This window comes from Myxocyprinus asiaticus, chromosome 40 (genome assembly GCF_019703515.2).
Source record: "Myxocyprinus asiaticus isolate MX2 ecotype Aquarium Trade chromosome 40, UBuf_Myxa_2, whole genome shotgun sequence".
NCBI classification, from domain to species: Eukaryota; Metazoa; Chordata; class Actinopteri; order Cypriniformes; family Catostomidae; genus Myxocyprinus; species Myxocyprinus asiaticus.
The window spans coordinates 22,250,373-22,273,014 of NC_059383.1; the positions used below are offsets into that span (position 1 = coordinate 22,250,373).

The 22,642-nt window shown below is 41.1% G+C and overlaps 1 protein-coding gene and 1 long non-coding RNA gene across 5 annotated transcripts in view; one reads left to right on the forward strand and one right to left on the reverse strand.

Moving 5' to 3' along the window:
• LOC127430904 (teneurin-2-like) overlaps positions 1-22,642 on the forward strand; it is a 338,869-nt gene that overhangs the window by 302,094 nt on the left and 14,133 nt on the right. Inside the window, exons 20-27 of the mRNA XM_051681046.1 lie at positions 633-843; positions 944-1,063; positions 2,639-2,900; positions 3,504-3,771; positions 4,185-4,328; positions 18,750-19,002; positions 19,455-19,475; positions 20,700-20,932. Coding sequence (XP_051537006.1) covers positions 633-843; positions 944-1,063; positions 2,639-2,900; positions 3,504-3,771; positions 4,185-4,328; positions 18,750-19,002; positions 19,455-19,475; positions 20,700-20,932 — 1,512 coding nt within the window. The remainder of the gene's footprint in view (positions 1-632; positions 844-943; positions 1,064-2,638; positions 2,901-3,503; positions 3,772-4,184; positions 4,329-18,749; positions 19,003-19,454; positions 19,476-20,699; positions 20,933-22,642) is intronic.
• LOC127431127 (uncharacterized) lies at positions 6,661-18,057 on the reverse strand. 4 transcript variants are annotated; one of them, XR_007895531.1, is made up of 6 exons: positions 16,443-18,057; positions 10,297-16,255; positions 9,887-9,982; positions 9,752-9,814; positions 8,396-9,438; positions 6,661-8,265 (listed from the first exon to the last, which is right to left on the reverse strand). It is a non-coding gene; the product is annotated as an uncharacterized LOC127431127 (long non-coding RNA). The 4 variants fall into 4 exon arrangements; XR_007895530.1 differs by having other exon boundaries at positions 8,396-9,251; positions 9,356-9,814; XR_007895529.1 differs by having other exon boundaries at positions 8,396-9,814; positions 9,887-9,977.

The window sequence follows — 22,642 nt, forward strand, 5'->3', positions numbered from 1 at the left end:
CCAGTACTTCAATTGAATCAATTAATTGAATTAAATTATCTGTGTGTGTGTGTGTGTATATTGCACAGAGTGAGATGTAGAAAATAAAAGAAAAGAAAGAGAGAAAGATGAAACAGGAGGGGAAGCTCTCAGGGGCGTGAGCGATGCCCTCCATGACTTTGATGTGAGTTCTCTAAAAGTGAAACTGGGAGAGAGAGAGATAAACTAGAGCATTGTTCGATTCAAGGATCTACTTCACTTCTGTCAGCCGAGCTCATTACCGCATGGGCATAAATAAATAGACTAGTTCATTTTCATTTCCGTAATGATATGAAGTTCTGCTTTTGAGCTTATTATGGTTTTTGATTCGTATTATTTGGCTCCCTGTATTGACATCAAAGCATCACTGGAGTTTGAACTGAGAAGGGTTCAACAGAAGTACATACCATGAGAATAAGATGGCAGGCGAACTAAGAGACTTCAAAAGTCTCCTTAAACCTTCTGTCGATCCTAAATCGCAAAATTGTTTGTGTGTATATGTGTGTGTGTGTGGGGGGGGGGGGGGTTGTGCTTCAATAAAAAATAAATATATGTCACACTGCTAATGCATACCACCTGCTAATACTCATGCCATGCCATAACGTTCCACTCAGATGGCCTGGTAGACTGCATGGATCCGGACTGCTGCACGCAGAGCTCTTGTCTGACCAATCCTCTGTGCCGTGGATCACGTGACCCGCTCCAGGTCATTCAGCAGAGCCAATCAGAGGTCCAGAAAGTGCCCTCCTTCTATGACAGAATCAAGATGCTTGTGGGTAAAGACAGCACTCACAGCATCCCAGGAATCAACCCTTTCAATGCCAGGTAGTGCTGAGATGTACATATGCATGACATGATTCATTATTAGAATTTGTGTCTGAAGATGGTGCTCTCATATAACTTGTGTGTGTGTGTGTGTGTGAAGCCTGGCATCTCTGATTCGAGGACAGGTTTTGACCTCAGATGGAACTCCTCTGGTGGGTGTCAATGTTACCTTTGTGAAGTTTCCTCACTATGGTTATACCATGACCCGGCAAGATGGCAAGTAAGTGTCAAAACCTTTTCTTTTTTTTTTACCTTATGTTATGATAGTGTTTAGAGACATAATTTCATAATAGGTTCAAGATATATTCTGCATATTTAAAATATACCTTTTTTATTTTTTTTAATTGTTTGCAGGGTTAGTTCACCCAAAAATGAAAATTCTCTCATGATTTACTCACCCTCATGCCATCCCAGATGTGTAAGGCTTTTTCATCTGCTGAACACAATAGAAGATTTTTAGAAGAATATCTCTGTAGGTCCATACAATGCAAGTGAATGGGTGCCAAAAATTTGAAGCTCCAAAATCCACATACTGTAAGGGCAACATAAAAGTATTCCAGACGACTCTGGTGGTTAAATCCATATCTTCTGAAGCAATATGATAGGTGTGGGTGAGAGCAGATTTTCTTTCACTTTCTATTTCTTCTGTTTTTGGTGATTCACATTCTTCGTGAATACCGCCCTCCACTGGGCAAGAAGGAGAATTTATGATAAAAAATGACTTAAATATTGATCTGTTTCTCACCCACACATATCATATTGCTTTAGAAATTGTGGATTTAACCACTGGAGTCATATGGATTACTTTTATGCTCCCTTTATATGGATTATGTATGGACCTGCAGAGCTGAGATATTCTTCTAAAAATCTTTATTTGTGTTCTGCAGAAGAAAGAAAATTATACACATCCTGGGATATCTAGGAGGGTGAGTAAATCATGAGAGAAGTTTCATTTCTGGGTGAACTATCCCTTTTAAGATTGCATACTTTTGAATATTTAGAATGTATAAACTCAAGTTAATCAAGTTAATATTATGTCATTTGATATTTTGTATCTGTATGAGAAAATATTTGACTTATTTAGAACATTTTTTTTTCCTTTTGTCTCCTATTGCACTAGTCAATTCCAAACAAATTGCATGCCTGATCATTAAGTTTTTAATTGTATTGAAGAAGGGGACAGTTCTAGAGTTGTTTCATTTTGAAGCTTGCATGTGTAAATAGCTTTTGAAGTGTGATATTTTTTGTATTTTGACAAATGGAAAAAAAACTGTTCAGAGCGTTTAGACCAATTATATATTGCATTCGTCTGCAGAGTATGTGTTTCTGTTGTGCTAAACGGCCATCTTTCACACGTCTCACTGTTTTTTCAATGTTTCGCTCAAGAGCAAACATTAAGACACCGTGTCAAGTGAAAATAGCTTTAACTTAAAAAAGCAGCTCTATTCTGTTTCGTTGGTTATGCTGCGTCTAGCTTTTTTAACACAAGAATGTGTTCTGGCCTATTAAGTCTTGGTCACAAATAACTTTGCATGGTGAAATGCACTCATCTAATTGGAAATCCGCGCAATCAGGTATTTCACCTGATGGACTTCTGGTGGCTGAGAAATTCCCTATCCTAATTTAGTGTAGTAGTTCAAGTTTCAAGGTTCAAGTAGTTTCAAGTAGTTTTTGTGTGTTTACAGTCACTTAATATCTGAGTTATAAAGAATGTTTTAGACCTCCAATACAATAGCAGTGAGCTTTAATTTGTTTTTATTGTTGTGTTCTTCAATCTTTTGCTGGTTATCTCCAGATTTGATCTGGTGGCCAATGGTGGAGGTGCTCTGACTCTACGGTTCGAGCGGGCTCCATTTCTAAGTCAGGAGCAGACGGTGTGGCTGCCCTGGAATCGCTTTTACGCCATGGACACTCTGGTACTACAAACGGATGAGAAGACCACGGCCAGCTGTGACTTGAGCGGTTTTGCCAGGCCTGATCCCATCCTGCTGCCCTCACCGCTGTCCTCTTTCTTCAGCTCCCATCCTTCAGAGAGACACATCCTGCCAGAGAGCCAGGTGGCACATTCCACACCACTCATATCACTTCTCATTTCTGTCATTTTCACATAGGTTCTCTCCACTCCATTTATTTTCAAAGTCAACCTTCTTCATTTCACTTTAATATCTTATTTTCCCTTTTTACTCTCAGCTGGTCTTTTATTCTCCCTTTTCTCTCTTGAACTCATTTTCACTCGCTTATGTTCTCCGAAATTCTCTCAATCACTGTTTCTCTCCACTGCTCACTTTGCATTTCTTTTATCTTCTCTTCAAGGTAATTTCTTTAAGACTGCAAGAAATTAGTTATGGCAAATTCTAGGCTTTTATTACTACTAATTTTTCTTAGTCGACTAGTAGTCCAGAAAAGATATCATGCATCTACCATAGACAGAGAGTGCAGATGAGTGGCATTTTATGGATAAAGGAATTTTCCTCTGGTTATCGCCATGTTTAGAATTTTTATTTTTGGGTCTTGTGATCCAGACAAGTCAGTGCAGTCCCAGCATGTCAACCAGTGGCAGAACTAATTGACTAGTTGTGAAACCCCAAACTAGACTAGTGCCAAGCCATTTACCTTAATTTTACTGTTTCTCTCTTGTTATCTTTCCTCCCACTGTCCAGGTCCTTCATGAGCAGGTAGAGATTCCCGGCACGGGTCTTAAGCTGTGTTATCTGAGCTCCAGGACCTCAGGCTACCTCTCACTGCTCAAAGTGATCATGACCCCAGCTATAGTGCCTCTCAGCCTGGCCAAGGTGCACCTGATGGTGGCAGTGGAGGGCCATCTCCTCCAGAAATGGTTCCATGCCTCCCCTAACCTGGCGTACACCTACATATGGGACAAGACTGATGCCTACAGGCAGAGGGTCTATGGCCTGACCGAAGCTCTGGGTAAGTGGGATATGATCTTGAGGCAAGATGGACGTGTGCCAAGAGACAGTTATGTACATTTAAGTGCCTCACTGTTATAGTGTTTCTTTTCTTTATTGTCTTTTCCAAATGCATTCTCTTAATTCGAGCTCCAAAACACTGATTGTTTCAGAGTTTAATGAGATTGTCTCTCTCATCCATTATGGTCTACACCATCGGCATAAAGTTCCCCCTGTGAACTAATGAATTGTTATGTCCCCGCTCTGTGATGGAGAGTTTAATTAAGATAGCACAGTGAGGTGTGAGTGAATGTATATGTGTGTGTTTGCTTTCCTCTAAGTGTCTTCTCCCTCTGTCATTTTCTCTTCAAATCTTCACGTTTCTTCCTAATCTCTCTTTTCACTTTCTGTTTGTCTGTCTCCCTTTGTTTATAGTGTCTGTGGGGTACGAACATGAGACATGTCCTAGTCAAATCATATGGGAAAAGAGGACAGCTGTGCTGCAGGGGTACGAGCTCAACCCCTCAAACTTGGGTGGCTGGTCTCTAGACAAACATCACATGCTGAACATCCGCAGCGGTACGTCCCTAAAACCATTCATGCAGAAATACATGCATCATTGACATATACATAGACACATACAGTGATATTCCTTATTCCTTAAATTCCTCAAAAAAGTAATTCATTACAAATTATTTGTTGCTACTCTTGTTTTGAAATAAGATTACTGACTTTACAGATTACCTCAATGTAAAAGTAATCACATTACATTTAAGTTACTTTCAAAAACACAGATAATAATGATCACTTTGTACATGGATACCAGAAAGCCGTTTATTGTGAGAAAGTTGCTTAAAGGGATAGTTCAACCAAAAATGAAAATTCTTTCATCATTTACTCACCCTCATGCCATCCCAGATGTGTATTACTTTTTCTTATGCAGAACACAAATTACAATTTTTAGAAGAATATTTCAGCTCTGTAGGTCCATACAATGCAAGTGAATGGGTGCCAAAATTTTGATGCTCAAAAGTAATCCGGATGACTCCAGTGTATTAATCCATATCTTCAGAAGTGATATGATAGGTGTGGGTGAGAAACAGATCAATATTTAAGTCCTTTTTTGTTAGAAATTCTTCTCCCTGCCAAAAACACAAGAAGAAGAATGTGAAAGTTGAAGTGGAGAATGACTGAGCAGGGAGGATAATTTATATTTAAATTTTGATCTGTTTCTCACCCACACCTGCTATATCCATGCATCCTGGAAAACCTGGAATTTTGCAATGCAGATTTCCAGTCATGGAAAATTTCAAAAATACCTAAATGTCCTGTAAAATAATTATTTGTTCTGGAAATATTTCAATATAATAAAACAGTTTGACTGTTGCTAGCAAGGTTTTCATTACATGTTCAAAAACATTGAACGATCGGGACTCGAAATAGGAATCAAATACACAAATTCATATCGTTTTGTCACTGCCACCAGCTGTGCATTGTGAAACAACATCTACGGTTAAGGGCACTTACACCCTCATGGTTGATTACAGCAGCAACCAGTCGTGTGCTTGGCAATCTCGGTCCAACCAAGGCAGATCGCTTGATTGGTTACAGCAACAGCCAGTGAGGTGCTTGGCTACGGCAGCGCATGCACAGTAAGAAGCGGCACATTCGCATTTCACTTCTCATTCATAAACAAACTGAATGACCTGATACATGTACCGACTGACTGAATGAGAGGTGCATTTTGTTGGTTTACTTCAGCATCGGCATGTGAGTCTACCATCACGGAGAGAAAAGGGCGGAAGAGCTATTAATGTAAAAGTGACTGATGTTTATACACGTTGAGGGGTATGACTTTCTCATGACTTGCGTCAGCTTTTTCAGCGTTGTTAAAGGGGTTGTGTGTGGATGGGTCCTGTAATACAGTGATATGGTGTGGGGTGTGCAATGCGCTGACTGGGGAGATGGAATGGGGCCATCTACATCAGCTCCGTATCAGGATCAGCCTTGGCTTCCCCAGCCCTTTGGGTAATTCCCGCTGGGGATTTCCCTCTGGAGCAGACACAAGACGAAACCCTTAAGCATACATTTGACCCACTGACCTATACTCTATAAAACTGGATTGCTCATAGAATTCTAAACTGCCAGCAGTAGGTCAAGCCACCGGAAGAGCTCTGGCAACCATTTTACTATTCCCTGCCGAAAGAGGGCAACGACCGCCAATGGACGAAACTCTCAAGATGACCCGATGTGCTGCATTTAACTGCGAAACAACATTAACTAAAGGATGTGTCAAAAGTGCCCACAGGTTGTAATTTATACTGACTATGTACCTATTAAGCACAAATGAGTCGTTATCCCCATGTAGAGTGGGGATAACGATCATAATCTTTAATAATCAACAGTAAAAATACAACATCAGAGTGTATAAATTACCCCTTTTTTAAAGCAAATGTATCCAATTGTGACATCTGCAGATTGTTACAGGATGCAACGTTTCTCTACCTTCATAGAGTTTTAAAAAGTTATAATCACTGAGATCAGTGATTGTTAATAAAAATGACTAGCTTTGTGTTGATATTGTAACTCAGTCCCTCTTCAGAATAAATCCAGAAGAGCCAAATATAAAAATGTAGTATAGTGTATATATATACACAAGTTTATATGCAGTATGTAGAATATATATTAATTTACTTTTACTTAAAGGAATTATCCCATGCATTTGCATTCATTTATACATTTCTGGAATATGTAGTTACCAGCTAGTGAGCATTTAATTATTGGCCAATCAATAAATCAATATTTCCACAATCCCCATATCTATTAAATCATAATCAGAAAGAGGTTTATTGACATTTATGCACACAAATCATACATACAATTGCTATAGAAATTATTCAACTCCCCCCCCCCCCACAAGATAATAATGATTTACAAAGGTAAGCTTTTCTGATGACCCAGAATTTTTAAACTTTACATCTGTATCAGTTGAGTGACGCATTCAAAGTCATAGTGTGAATATATAACCTAATATTTCTAAATAGCAGGATTGTTTTTAAATACAGCCATTTCATAATTACTCAACCCCTGTTGCATGTAGCTGTTTCTTAAATATGTAAGGCTACACAAGTAATTGTCTTAAAACAAAATTAAGTCATCAATCTGCAATGGCACTTATTTAAGTTTTAAAATTTAAGTTTAGTGTTGTAAGCAAAAATGTATTTCTATGCAAAAAATGCTATTAAAAATAAGCTTTCTCAAAAGCTAATAGAGGAGATTATTTCATTACACAAGAAAGGTCATGGCTAAAAGTACATTTCCAAGGCACTTCAATTTCCAATAGACAAAGTTGGCAGCATTATTCATACATTTTTTAAATATGGTACAACAGCAACCTTCTTGGGGTGTGGAAGAAAGCAAAACTTCACCAAGGGAAATGTTGACTTGAATATTCAAGAAGTAATTAGGAAAGACCTGTGGAGTCCTGGAAGAAGGTTTTATAGACGTATGACACTAAACTGAAAATGAGTTTTAGACCCATGGGTCAGCCGTACATCTGGAGTAAGATGACAAGAACGACACCATCCCCACAGTCAAGCACGGGGTGGGTCAGTCCTGTTATGGGGGTGTTTTGCGGCTGCAGGAAACGGCTATCCTGACTATGTGACTGACACCATGATTCTTTCAGGTATCAGGCCATTTTGGCATGAAAAATGTGATGCCTTCAGTGTGTAAATTGAAGCTCAGTGATCACTGACAATAACACCAAGGATACATCCAAGTTGTCCAAAATCTGGTTCAGGGATAGGTCGTGGAATGTCCTTAAATTGCCCTTTCAGTCCATCATTAAAATCCCATTGCAAACCTTTGTTGTGATTTCAAGGAAGCAGTGGTAGCACAGAAACCAAAGCATGTCAATGAGCTGGAAGCTTTTGCTCATGAGAAATGTGTATAAATTCTAATAGAGAGGTGTCCGAAGCCTGAGAACACTTACACTTATAAAGGATGCTCCACAAATGATTGACTTTGGGGGTTGAATATTTTTGACATGACATTTGTGGAGAGAATTAGTTATTTTTTATTTTAAAATTTGGGTAAACTGAACTCTTTGTTCTCAAAATCACTCAAATATGTATTAAAAACTTACTTTGACTGTTTACTGAGGTTTTAGTTGATTGTGTTTTAATTCACATCACCAGAATGCACTGCTGATCAGGGGGGTTGAATAATTTCTATTGCAACTGCATATATTTGTTCAATAACAAAAGCTTCCAAGTACACACAAAAATGTACTATTACACTGAACAATACAATATAAATTTGAAGATATGTAGGAACAAATCTGCTAATGGATTTAACAACAATCCCACAGCAAGGCAATTTAAGCCAGCTTTCAAAAGAATGGTAGCAAGACATGCCATCAGAGCTAGTGGCAACTGTTCTCCACTGGATAGCACAGTGGTACTGGAGGCAACACCTTCTGATATGCTGGCATTTCGGCAAAGTGACATTCAGCCTGAAACAGATGACACAGAGAATAACATCACTGTAAGTCTTCCCAGCTTGTCCATGTTCAAAGAGGCTGTGGTGGTGTACATAGCAGGCTTTGTAGTTAAAACCACTATGAAGAAGATTCAGTGCACTACCTGTTTATCAGCACTTAGTGTCAAGAGCTCTACCCAAGATGAACTTGGACACACACTGATCGACATGAAGTCCCAAGGTGGACTTATCAGACCGTCAGACAGCGTCCTGAAAGTCTGCAAGACAGCTGAGAGATTTATTCAACAGCACACACTCACAAGGCCCATCTCTGGATTTGACACCAAATTTAAATCTAGGGTCTCCACAAAGGTTCTGGAACTCCATGGTGGTTCTGCATTCAAGGAACTTGAGGCACACGTTCAACCTAGAACCATACAACAATCACATCTTCATACTCATAATGTGCATTGCAGAAAGCTACACTAACATAAGGTTCCACTTCATTGCCAAGGAAACATGTGCTGCATCACAATGTAACATTCTGAAGGTTGGAGGAAAGAAGAAAGCGGGAGCTGACTTCACAATCCACGTGGGTTCTTTTTAATTCTCAGGGTTTCGCTTTTCAGCAATAACTTCAGTTTACACACATCAGCTTCAATGATAACATTCAACATAAACTCTATAGGTGCAAAATATAAACAGCTTTTCAGCGTTCAGTTCCAGTCTGGGTGTGTGAGTGACTCGGTCTCTCTCCCCGATCTGGCATTCCGCCGGCCTTTTAAAGCCCTTCTCTGCTGTCACTGAAATGATAGACAGATGTTTAGAGTCAGTAACCACCAGGTAATGGCTCTTACCACTTCCTCTCCCCACTTACAGACACGTGACCACGTTCACATCCCCACACACTCCAAACAGCTTAGGAAAACTCTGGGCAAGCTTGTAGTGATAAAAAATCAGTAAGAAATAAAGATCAGTTCCTACTGCCAGCAACCCTCTCTGCAAGAGTCAAGCCCATCCCTAGAAATTAAATTTTGAAAATGATTTTTTTTTAATATATAACAATATGTAACAAAGATAAAAAATAAAAATAAAAAAAGAGATGAGAAATGTATTATACATACATTAAAAGGGATAGTTCACCCAAAATGTAAATTCTGTCATCATTTACTCAACCTCATGTCCTTCCAAACCTGTATGACTTTATCTGTGGAACACAAAGGATAATATTTTAAAGAATGTTTTTGACCATATAATGAAAGTCAATGGTGACCAAAAGAAGCTATTGGGTTCTGCAAAAGAAAGTCACATGAATTTGGAAGGGCATGAGGTTAAGTAAATGATGACAGAATTTACATTTTTGGGTCAACATTTCTATTAACATTAAAAGTTATAACTATCTGAAACACAGTAATTTTATAAGCCTATTGTTATACTGCATGTTGCAAAAGTATCTACACTGCAAATAAAAACAGATAGTATAATCTTTTTTACTTCGCTATTGTTGTCTATTCTCTTACCTGTTAAAACAGCTCTTCAGTGAAGCCAGGCTGACAATTGTCTCCTCATACAGCTTTTTCCTCCTGTTGCAAACCAATTTCAGTTTTATCTAACATTCAATGAGATGATTATTAAAATCAAAACTGCAAACTTACCTTGTTTATCTTCTACAATATCCATGTGCTCCTTGTGAATTCCAGTTGACCACTTTAGAAATTATGCCCGCGAGTTGGGCCGTGTTCAGGCCTGCACTGCAAAAAGTGCATATCACACACAGATAATTAATGCAAGCCCACATTATATTCATCAGTTGTATCACCGGTGTTGATCTGTAAGTAGATATCCAACTTGACCAAAAAAGCAAACTTGGTGAGCTACACTGTTATTCATTGTGGCTATTTTCTTAAGCTAACATTAGTTACATAGCTAATATTCATTTAGCCTAAGAAAATAACCACAATGAATGTTCAACGTAAACAAAAGTTACACCACATATTTATGTATTCAGAAAAAACACTTTAAAACCTGCAAAACTTGTGTTTGAAAATGTCTACTGATATCTTACCTCAGTTTCTTAAACTTGTTTCTATTGAGGTAACACGTGCGCCGCTGAAGGTAATGCTGCTGCAATAAAGAGTAACATAACATGCTCGACTTTCAATAAGCAGGAAAAAAAAATACAATCCAAATAAATAACTAATTACATGTGTAGGAAGATTGCATTCTGATGCTATATATGAAGTGCTGTTTGCAACATCTCAGCACATAGTGTGGCATTTTTCAGAATAATCTCCCGAGTGGGGATTCTGAAAGAAATCCTCACTGATCAGGGCACTACTTTCATGTCACGTATACTACGCAAGCTGTATGAATTATTGAGTATTAAATAGATTCGGACAAGCGTGTACCATCCACAAACAGACAGCTTGGTCGAACGATTAAATAAGACCTTAAAAAAATATGCTTCATAAGTTTGTGCACGAAGATACTCGGATTGGGATAAGTGGCTCGAACCCGTTATTTGCAGTGCGAGAGGTCCCGCAAGCCTCCACTGGGTTTTCCCCATTTGAATTGTTATATGGGCGTAAGCCCCATGGCGTGTTAGATGTCATGAAGGAAAATTGGGAGAGGGATCTTCACAGAGCAGAAATGAAATTCAATATGTTCTTGACCTGAGAGCAAAACTCCACACACTGGGGCATCTATCACAGGAGAATTTGCTATAGGCGCAAGAATGTCAGTCCCGGCTGTATAACAGGGGAGCTCGGCTATGGGAATTTGCACCGGGAGATAAAGTGCTTTTATTACTGCCCACATCGAGCTCTAAATTACTTGCGAAGTGGCTAGGGTCCTTTGAGGTCACACGGCGAGTTGGGGAAGTCAACTATAGGGTAGTGTGTATGGATAGGGGCAAGGCTCGTCAAATTTACCACTTCAACCTACCAGAATCATGGAGAGAGGCAGTCCCCGTATCCTTGGTGATGGTAGTTCCGGAGAGGGATGAGCTCAGTCCGGAGGTGAGTCTAAAAGCCAATCAGTTCACCCCGGTCCCTTGTGGAGACCACCTCTCACCATCAAAACGTACGGAGGTTGCCAGATCGCAAAAATTTATCTGACGTGTTCTCGCCTCTCCCCGGCCACACTAATCTCCATAGAACACCACATCAAGACAACATGCTCGATATGGGAGTAATAGAAGAATCCCACAGTGATTGAGCCAGCCTGGTGGTTCTGGTGCCTAAGAGCGTTGGCTTGGTCCGGTTTTGTGTGGATTATAAGTCAACGCAGTCTCGAAATTTGACGCATATCCAATACCTCGTATTGATGAACTGCTCGATCGGTTGGGCACGGCTCACTTTTATTCGACACTGGATTTAACAAAGGGTTATTGGCAGATCCCCTTAACGCCAATGTCCCGTGAGAAAATGGCCTTCGCCACACCGTTTGGGTTACACCAATTTGTGACCCTTCTGTTCGGTTTGTTTGGGGCCCTGGCTATGTTTCAGCTCTTATGTGGAGTCCTCAGACCGCATACTGCGTATGCCGCTGCTTATTTGGATGATATCATTATTTACAGTAATGATTGGCAGTGGCACATGCAGCATCTAGGGGCCGTTCTATGGTCATTGAGATGAGCAGGCCTCACAGCAAACCCGAATAAGTGCGCAATTGGGAGGGTGGAGGTATGGTATATGGGGTTCCAATTAGGGCATGTACAGGTGCGACCCCAAATTGATAAAACCGCAGTGATTGCGACCTGCCCAAGACCCAAGACCAAAAAGGAGGTGAGAGAGTTCCTGGGGCTGGCTGGCTATTATTGAAGGTTTGTGCCTAATTATTCGGACATCATCAGTCCGCTGAATGATCTCACTAAAAAGTGAGCTCCAGACCCAGTCCAGTGGACGGAGCCGTGCCAACAAGCTTTCACACAGGTACAAGCTGCACTTTGTGGCGGGCCACTTCTGCATTCCCCGATTTATCTCTCCCTTTTGTTTTACAGATGGACGCATGGGACAGGGGACTGGGTGATGTACTGTCCCAGGTGGTGGAGGGGGAGGATCGCCTGGTGCTGTACATTCGTCGGAAGCTCTCTATGAGAGAGACGAAGTACAGCACCATAGAGGAGGAGTGTTTGGTCATCAAGTGGGCGGTCCTTATTCTCCACTACTATTTGTTGGGACAGGCATTCACCCTCTGTTCGGACCATGCCCCATTCCGATGGCTCCACCACATGAAGGATGCCAACGCCTGGATCACCCGTTGGTATCTGGCACTCCAGCCATTTACGTTCGAGGTGGTCCACAGACCGGGGGCGCAGATGACTGTCACAGACTTCCTCTCTAGAAGGAGGGGGGAGTGGGCAGACCAGATAGTTCCCCCGGCCTGAGTCGGGCGGTGGGGGTATGTGGATGCGAGGGTGTGGTCGAGTCCTCGTCTGGGGAGAGAGGAAGTGGAAAGGAGGTTCACCTGAGATGAATTTGCTGGTAATTACAGTTTCTGTGTTTGCAGTGAGAGACGGGGGAAATAAAAATGGCCCGGTGCACAGAGAGAGGGAGAGGGACACACAAGAGACTGCGTGTTTATCACTGAGTGTTTTGTTTGATTGCTGAAAAGCGGAACTTTATTTGTGTATGCTGAAAAGCCACTCTTTGTATTTTTAAGCTGTAAAGTGATTGCTGTGTATTAAGAATTAAAACCTGACTCACATGGATCGTGGAAACCGGCTCCCACTTCCTCCTTTATCTGCCCGACAATGAACTTTGGTACAGTTTCTTAACAAAGCTTTGTTTGGATTTTGTCAACAAGATGAGATGGAAAGTATGCATGATGCAGATAATTAAATGTTTTCAATTAAAACATTGTGCAAATGTTTTATTCTTGTACACAGCCTTGTATATATTGTGTAGTACACACATTGTAAAATATTTGTGCACTAATAATGTTTTTAAAAGAGAAAAAAAAAACTGATCATAATTACAGTATGCCAACAGTATGTTTTAATAAAAATTTTAAAAAACATACTATCCAGGTTTTCATAAGGACCTATGAATGTAAAGAGAACACAGTGGCACTGTAATTGTAAAATAGACTCCGAAGAACTGGGGTTAAGATCCATGTGTGGTTTATTAGAAAAGGTGCAAATCATAAACGGGCAGGCAGGGTAAATCTCCAGCAATAGAACAGCATAGAAAGATGAGAGTTGTGGTCATAAACAGGCAAGGTTCAGGGCAGGCAGCAAACAATCAAAGTATAAATCCAGATGAAACAGATGTTATCAAAAGGGCAGGCAGCAGAGAATCAAATGATAGGTAAACAGGGAGGAGTCAAACACAGGCAGGCAATAATCAGAATAAACACTCAGAAATGTTAGCAGTGGCAAAACAAGATTTTGCATAGACTTTAGTTTGTGTAACGCTTAAGTAGTCCTTGAAATAGGGAACAGATGTGAGTGTAATCAGTCCAGGTAGGCATGCTGGGAATTGTAGTTCACAATGCTCTAGAATTCAGGCGAGGGAGACCTCTGGTGGTGAGCAAGAGAAATCCCAGCACACATTGAAAGGGGGTCATTCCCATGGACGTCTTTTGAAGGGAATTTTGAGCATACTATGCCAAAAGCAGATACCGGCTCCAGTCAGCTTGGTTCTGGTGACAGTACATTCTAAGAAAGCATGTGATCTGGTTTAAGCATTTGGTTTGGCCATTTGATTGTGGATGGTATCCTGAAGTGAGGCTGATGTTAATGTTGAGTTGTTGAAAGAACGCCTTCCAGACCCGAGATGTAAACTGTGGACCCCTGTCGGAGACTATGTCATCAGGTAGTCCATAGAAGCGAAACGCCTGATGCAGAAGATGTTCTGCAGTCTCGTAGGCTTTGGGCAGCTTGGGCAGAGGGATTAGTTGACACGCTTTAGAGAATCAATCAATAACAGTTAGAATGGTGGTGTTACCTTGAGAGACAGGGAGATCTGTGATAAAGTCGATGAGACCAAGGATGATGGGGAATGGGCAGAAGTTGGAGGAGTCCTGCGGGAGGTTGCTTGGAGGATTTGTTTGCTGCGCAGGTGGGACAGTTGTTGATGTAAGAGATGGTTTCAGCCTGCATAGTGTTCCACCAGAAATGGTTCCGAAGCAGTTGAAGTGTGGCTGCGATACTTGGATGTCCAGAACTGGTGGTAGTATGGACCCCTTGTGAGGTCTTTTCCCGAAGGAGTTGTGGTATGTAGGTCTTATCCGGAGGGCAGTCAGGAGGAGTCGGACCTGAGTCTGAGCTTGGGCGATTTCGGTCATGATGTCCTATTGGACTGGAGCTAAGATTAACAATGTGGGAATGATGGGTTCTGATGTCTGGTTCTGGGTGTCAGACTCAAACTGACAAGAGAGTGCATCGGCTTTGGAATTCTTTGTACCAGGACAATATGTAATGGTGAAAATGAAATGGGTAAAGAATAAAGCCCACCTTGCCTGCCTCGGATTCAGTCTTTTCGCCGAGCGTAAATATTACGATGGTCCGTTAGCATGAGGAAAGGATGTCTTGCCCCCTCCAGCCAATGTCACCATTCTTTGAGAGCTGCTTTCATAGCCAGTAATTCTCAGTTGCCCACATTGTAGTTTCGCTCTGCAGGAGATAGCTTTCGAGAGTAATAAGCGCAAGGGTAGGGTTTTGGAGGCGTACCATGTCGTTGTGAAAATATGGCTCTGATTCCTGTGTTGGAGGTGTCTACTTCAACTATGAATGGGGTATTGGGGTTAGGATGGTGCAGAATGGGGTGGAGGTGAAACGGGACTTCAAGTCCTTGAAGGCCTGGAGGGTCATTGTAGACCAACACAGTCTGGTGCCCCCTCCCCTTAACATAGATGTCAGTGGAGCAGCGACTGTACTGAAATTCCTGATAAACCGCCTGTAGAAATTGATGAACCCCAGGAAGCGTTGCAACTCTTTCACGGATATGGGTTGAGGCCAGTTTAACACTGCACATACCTTGCTGTCATCCATGGCAGCCCCTTCTGAGCTGATGATGTAGCCTAGGAATGACACAGAGGTCTGATGGAATTCACATTTTTCGGCTTTAGCATAGAGCTGGTGGTGGATTAGACATTGAAGGACTGCTCTGACATGGGTGATGTGTTCTTCCAGGGAGTTTGAGTAAATGAGGATATTGTCAATGTATACAATTACCCACCGGTTCAGCATATCTCTGAACACATAATTTATGAATGACTGTAACACTGAAGGACTATTAGACAATCCGAAGGGCATGACCAGATATTCGTAGTGTCCACTGCTGGTGGAGAATGCTGTTTTCCATTCGTCCCCCTCCTGGTTGCGTATGAGATTATATGCACTGCGAAGGTCGAGCTTGGTGAAGTATCTTGCGGTACGTAACTGTTCAAGTGCTGCTGGAACCAGTGGTAATGGATAACGGAACTCTACCGTTATGTTGTTGAGAGTGTGGTAATCGATGCAAGGACTGAGCCTGCCATCCTTCATGCCCATGAAGAACCCGGCTGCTGCAGGTTAGGTGGATGGTTGAATGAAACCCTTTGACAGTTCCTCCTCAATGTAACTTTTCATAGCTTCAGCCTCGGGTTCAGACAAAGGAAAAATCCTCCCTTGTTGTAGTGTAGTGCCGGGCAACAGTTCAATGGCACAATCACCAGGTTGGTGAGGAGGGAGTTGTGATGCTTTGGCCTTACTAAAGGCTTCGAGGTTGTCATGCTCAGAGGGTAGGTTGAGCACTGATGTGAATCCTCTGAGACAGTAGTGGTTCCAATGGAAACAGATGAAATTGGCTTTAGGCAGCTGGAGAAACATGTTGAGTCCCACTGGGAAATTTGTCCTTCACACCAAGAAATTTGAGGATTGTGTTGTTGAAGCCATGGTAATCCAAGTATTACAGGGTTGTGTGGTGAATGAATGATATAGAGGCGTGTCCTTTCTGTGTGAATTGTGCCAACTTGGAGAGTGATGTCTGTTGTGGTGTAATGAATGTGGCCAGACCCAGGGCGTCCATTTAATGCTGCCACTGCCAAAGGAGATTCACAAGGGATTAGTGTTATCTCAAACATTTTGGCTAAATCCTCATCAATAAAATTGCCTGCGGCACCTGAATAAATCATAGCCTGATTGGAGATTATGTTCTTAAAACCAGTTATAGTGACAGGCACCTTAATACAGGAAGATGTATACAGTGGAATCATGACGTTACTCACCACCGGTTTAGATGATTGGGCTGACTGTACGGGACAGGTTGCTCGTAGATGTCCAGCCTGACTGCAATATAAACACAGACATTGCTTCATGCGGCGTTCTTTCTCCTCTGTCGTCAGATGAGTGTACTTAATCTGCATGGGTTCTGTCTCTCCCATGCTGAATGTGGTTTGCAGTGTGACAGTTGGGAAGCAGACTGGTCTCCGTGAGCGGATGAGATTATCTAGACGAATGGCTAGGTCAGTAAACTGGTCCAGGGTTTTTGCCTTCATCGCGGCATGCCAGCTCCAATTGTAGCTCCAGAGTGAGTCCCCTTCGGAAAAGTAATTTAAGTGTGTATTCTACCCACACTGTCTGAGTGGCGAGAGTGTGGAATGAAAGCGCATACACAGCAGCAGTGTTTTTCTCCTGTCGGAGTGAGAGTAACAGCTCACCAGCATTCTTTCTTCCCTCGGGATGCTCGAGCACCTCTCGGAAACGCTGGAGAAAATTATCGAGAGTGGTGAACCTCGACCCCCTCATTAGACCATATTGCGGTTGCCCAATCCAGAGCCCTTCCAGTTATTAAGGAGCAAACAAAAGAGATGCGACTGTCATCAGAGGGATATAGCGTGGGTTGTTGTTTCACAAACATCGAACACTGCATCAAAAATCCCTTGCACTTAGACGATGTTCCATCAAACTTTTCCGGAAAAGCAAGTCACAGATTGGCAGTGAAGGTGTTCGGAGAGGGAGGGTTATTTACCGGAATTGGCTGAGATGCCTGTGGTGGTTGGCCCGATGCAGGAATGTGGAGGTTCTGTAAGGTCTTTACTAATTCCTCCGTTAATGCAGTCAGCCGGGTGAGTTGTTGTTGTTGATGAACAACCAACGCATTTGCTTGAGCGGAAACCTCTGTAGACAATTGAAGGAGCGCCACTGGATCAGTAGTTGGCGAATTCTTCTGTGACAGACTCCGAAGAACTGGGGTTAAGATCCATGTGCAGTTTATTAGAAAAGGTGCAAATCATAAACAGGCAGTCAGAGTAAATCTCCAGCAATAGAACAGCATAGACAGATGAGAGTCATGGTCATAAACAGGCAAGGTTCAGGGCAGGCAGCAAACAAAGTACAAATCCAGATGAAACCGATGTTATCAAAAGGGCAGGTAGCAGAGGATCAAACGATAGGTAAACAGGCAGGAGTCAAACACAGGCAGGCAATAATCAGAATAAACGATCAGAAATGTTAGCAGTGGCAAAACAAGACTTTGCATAGACTTTAGTTTGTATAATGCTTAAATAGTCCTTGAAATAGGGAACAGGTGTGTGTGTAATCAGTCCAGGTAGGCATGCTGGAAATTGTAGTTCACAATGCTCTAGAATTCAGGCGAGGGGAAAAATATGCTTAACAGTTAAATATGAAAAAGACACAGTCCTTCCCAGGTCTATAAAGTCCCTTCTGCAGGTCTAAAAAGCTTGTCCAAAATGAACTGTCCATTATTGACTTTGTGAAAAGTGTTCGTATTAAGTCTCAACAGAGTGCTGTTTCCCACCTGTTTATCTTACAGCATTTAGCATTTTGTGCAATGACAAGTTTCTTTTTCCTGAGACTTATTTGTTGCACATTACAATAATATTCTATTTGTTTACATTCATTAATGCATTAGGTATCACAGTTTAACAATGAACAAAGATTTTTTTTTACAGCATTTATTAATTGTGGTTCCTTTATACAACTTTTAATGTGAAAATGCATAAGTTTATGTTGGAATCAAAATTTACCAAAATTATTAAAACTTCAAAATTCATTGTTAATTCATTTTAACGATTGGGTTAACTAATGTTAATGAATACATCCTTATTGTAAAGTGTTTCCTACTTGTTTCCCTGCATCAGGAGATGGAGAGATGGAGGTACACATAAAAAGAAAAGTAATTTTTTTGTGATTGGAATCTGACTAGTCAAATAAGGACACAGAGATGGAGAGCATGCTATCACACTATAAAATAACACACGCTCTCTCCCTAATACTGTCCTTTTTATACACATTTGTCATTGCTTATAATTTAATTGCTGTATTAGGGGGAAATTTGGTGTGTTTAGTGAACCAGGGAATTTTTTCTGGTCATTATTGATGATTATGAGGTCTTTAATGACTACTGGTTTCAGGCTGTTGATCATGAAACGCAATATATGTGTCATAGTCTAGGAATTGATGCTTTCATTTAAGCGTCACATTTGTGGGTGTAAAGATCATTAGAATTATGTCACATTTGAAATCTCACTCAATTGCAGTTAGTGACAGCGTTTTGATTTATTTTCATGCAGGCATCCTTCATAAGGGCAGTGGGGAGAATGTCTTCCTTTCCCAGCAGCAGCCGCCCATAATCAACAGTATAATGGGTAATGGGCGCAGACGCAGCATCTCTTGCCCAAGCTGCAGTGGAATGGCTGAGGGCAACAAGTTGCTGGCACCAGTAGCTTTAGCCTGTGACGGAGAGGGCAACCTGTATGTGGGTGACCTAAACTTTGTGCGGAGGGTCTACCCATCCCTCAATACAACAGCTGTACTAGAGCTCAGGTAAAGCTGATAGCTTGCACACTTAAAAGACAACAAGTAACAGTATTTTTCTGACATTTTTCAGACATTTAATTTCCATAATGTAACAGTTCTGGGTGAAAATGGATAATTAAATAATGTGTGGTGAGTTGATTTAATCCATTGGCTTTTGATTGGATTGGTTGATCATATTTTTCCCTGCTCCTGTGGCCTTCATTATGTTAGGAGAAAAGAATGTGTGTTATTGAGGTGGAAATAGTAAATTAATAGGATTTGGAAACAAACTTTTTTTTTAATTATTATTATTTAAAGTAACGTGCATGTGCACCTTTAGACCAGGGACATTAAGACAGTAAATTGGGTTAATTTTGATTTCATGTTGTCTTTAATAAGTAGAATAGCTGTTATATTAATATAGGGTATTTTGGAATTAATGCATTCTTTTTCTCTTCAATGGTCCCTGCTAAATGAAGAAATAAAGATTTGAGACACAGGTAAATATAAATACACATACAGTATAATGTTAATGGTTCACTCAGTGTTTACTGTACATATGTTTATAATTTTTACATAACTGTGTTTCACTGGCCGATATGGCAGTTTTTTGGACACCTGGTGGCATGGATGCAACTTCACAAAAAAGCAAATGCTTTCAGTTACCGATGCCATTATAGAAATTCGCTATTCACTGTCAGCCATGATCAGTTTATTCTGCCAGCGCAAATGTCCTGTAAGGGACTCGACATGGAGGCGAAGGTAGAATCCGTATGCAAGCAGTTTATTATAATCAGCAAAAAAATCCAAGACACTAGGCAGAGACGTTATCGTTGAAGCAGGCAAAGTAGTCGTTACACAGGTAATCAGTCCAACCAGGCAAACAGAGCAAAACAGTAATCCAATAACGGTAATCCAGTGAAACAGGCACAATGGTCATAACAAGTAGGCAAATAAACAGGCACAATGGTCATAACAAGTAGGCAAATAAACAGGCAATGAATAAAACACTTGGTAAGGCAGTGAAACTGGCAATACTTCGCAGTCACAATGGAAGAGCATGGCTATTTATATGGTTCAAACAGGAAGTAACCATAGAAGAAACAGTACAGTGTCAGTATTCGGGAGAGGGCTCCCTCTGGTGGTCGGCTGAAGGGATACCAGCCTCATTCGTTACATGTCCAACAAAGGGTCTACTGAGAAAGTGAGTATTTAGCTGGTCTTGTGATCTCAACTTTTCCGCCCCAAGGAAGCGATATACTCCATGTAAAATAAATGAGCTTTTATAAGGTTACTTATAAGACTGGATTCTTCCTCTCATGTGATTGGACATGATTTTAAACTTTTTTTAAAGTACTATTTGTTTCTTTTTTTTAATGAGGAAAAAGTGCACCTTTAAAATATTCCATCATATGTGTATGTAGCAATGTGTAAATTGCATGCCAATTTGAATGATCCTTCCATGCAGTGCTTTCATTGACAACTGAAAACTCATTTACATTGTGCAGAATTTCTATAATGTTGTAGCTGTTCTGAATTCTGCCGTTCATTCGTGTTCCAGACTTTCACTCATTTTTTTCTTTTAAATCAAAGTTTCTTTTTTGAGCCCCAATTACCTTACCAGCAATGAACCATTCACATTTCATAATGTTCACCATGGTAACCATGCTGTTTGCCAGAGGATTTTATTAACAGACATTCCCCCATTTGCTATATTTCCATAGCAACAGTCCAAGCCACAAGTACTACTTGGCAGTGGATCCAGTGTCAGGTTCCTTGTTTCTGTCAGACACTAACTCCAGACAGATCTTCTGTGTGCGCTCTCTGAATGGGGCACGACCGCTGCTGGATAACGCTCAGGTGGTGGCAGGAACGGGAGAGCAGTGTGTCCCGTTCGATGAAGCTCGCTGTGGTGATGGGGGCAAGGCAGTGGAGGCCACACTAATGAGCCCAAGAGGTGATGCTTTTCAAGACATACAGATCTGGAAAAAATTAAGAGACCACTAAAAAAATTTTCTTAAATCAGCATCTCAACATAAATGGCAGCCATTCCATTCCAGTGTCTGTTGAATTCCAACACAAGCACACCTCATTCTACTTAATGAGGTACTGATTAGGTGATCACCTGAAATAAAACTTATTTAATGAGAAAAAGTATAAAAACCACTACTGTGGTCATCACTATCCTCTTGCAATAGGACCAGCTGGATGGCAAGATCAGTGCTAGTAGTACCTCAAAAGTAATTGGAATAAAAAAATAACTGTTGACCATGCCAAATGAGTTGAAAAAAAAAGTTTTCAGTGAGGAAATGAAGGGTTCAATTCTGGCTTTACTGGCAGAGAGATACAGTGAGCATCAGGTTGCTTCCATCTTTAAAATTTCAAAGACGGTGGTTCATAAGAACAAGGTCAAGCAGCAGACATTGGAGACAACAAAGCTATAGACCGGCAGAGGGCGAAAATGACTCTCCGCTACCTAGATGATCGCCAACTCATTTGAATGTCACTCAACAACCGTAGGATGACATTAAGTGACCTACAAAAAGAATGGCAAACGGCAGCTGGGGTGAAGTGCATGGCAAGGACGGTTCGAAACAAGCTCCTAGGGGCAGGGCTGAAGTCGTGCAAAGCTAGAAAAAAGCCGTTCATCAATGAGAAGCAAAGAAGAGCCAGGCTGAGGTTTTCAAAAGACCATAAGGATTGGAACGTAGAGGACTGGAGTAAGGTCATCTTCTCTGATGAGTCCAATTTTCAGCTTTGCCCAACACCTGGTCATCTAATGGTTAGACAGAGACCTGGAGAGGCCTACAAGCCAGTGTCTCGCACCCACTGTGAAATTTGGTAAAGGATCGGTGATGATCTGGGGGTGCTTCAGCAAGGCTGGAATCGGGCAGATTCGTCTTTGTGAAGGACGCGTGGATCAAGCCACGTACAAGGTTATCCTGGAAGAAAACTTGCTTCCTTCTGCTCTGACAATGTTCACCAACTCTGAGGTTTTTCAAGCAGGAAAATGCTCCATGCCACACAGCCAGGTCAATCAAGGTGTGGATGGAGGAGCACCAGTTCAAGACCCTGTCATGGCCAGCCCAATCTCCAGACCTGAACCCCATTGAAAACCTCTGGAATGTGATCAAGAGGAAGATGGATGGTCATAAGCCATCAAACAAATCCGAGCTGCTTTAATTTTTCACCAGGAGTGGCATAAATTCACCCAACAGCAATATGAAAGACTGGTGGAGAGCGTGCCAAGACGCATTAAAGCTGTGATTGGAAATCAGGGTTATTCAACCAAATAATTATTTATGAACTCTTCCTAAGTTAAAACAGTATTGTGTTTTAAAGTGAACATGAACTTGTTTTCTTTGCATTATTCGAGGTCTGAAAACACTGCATCTTTTTTGTTATTTTAACCAGATGTCATTTTCTGCAAACAAATGCTCTAAATGACAGTATTTGTATTTGGAATTTGGGAGAAATGTTGCCAGTAGTTTATAGAATAAAACAAAATGTTCATTTTATAATTGTACCTATTTTATATACCTATAATAGTAAATAATTTTGCAGTGGTCTCTTAATTTTTTCTAGAGCTGAATATAGCAGTTTTGTTCTTGTTCTGTGAGGTGATTAAATAGGAAATAATTTTTTTGATGTCAAAATGCTTTCTCTG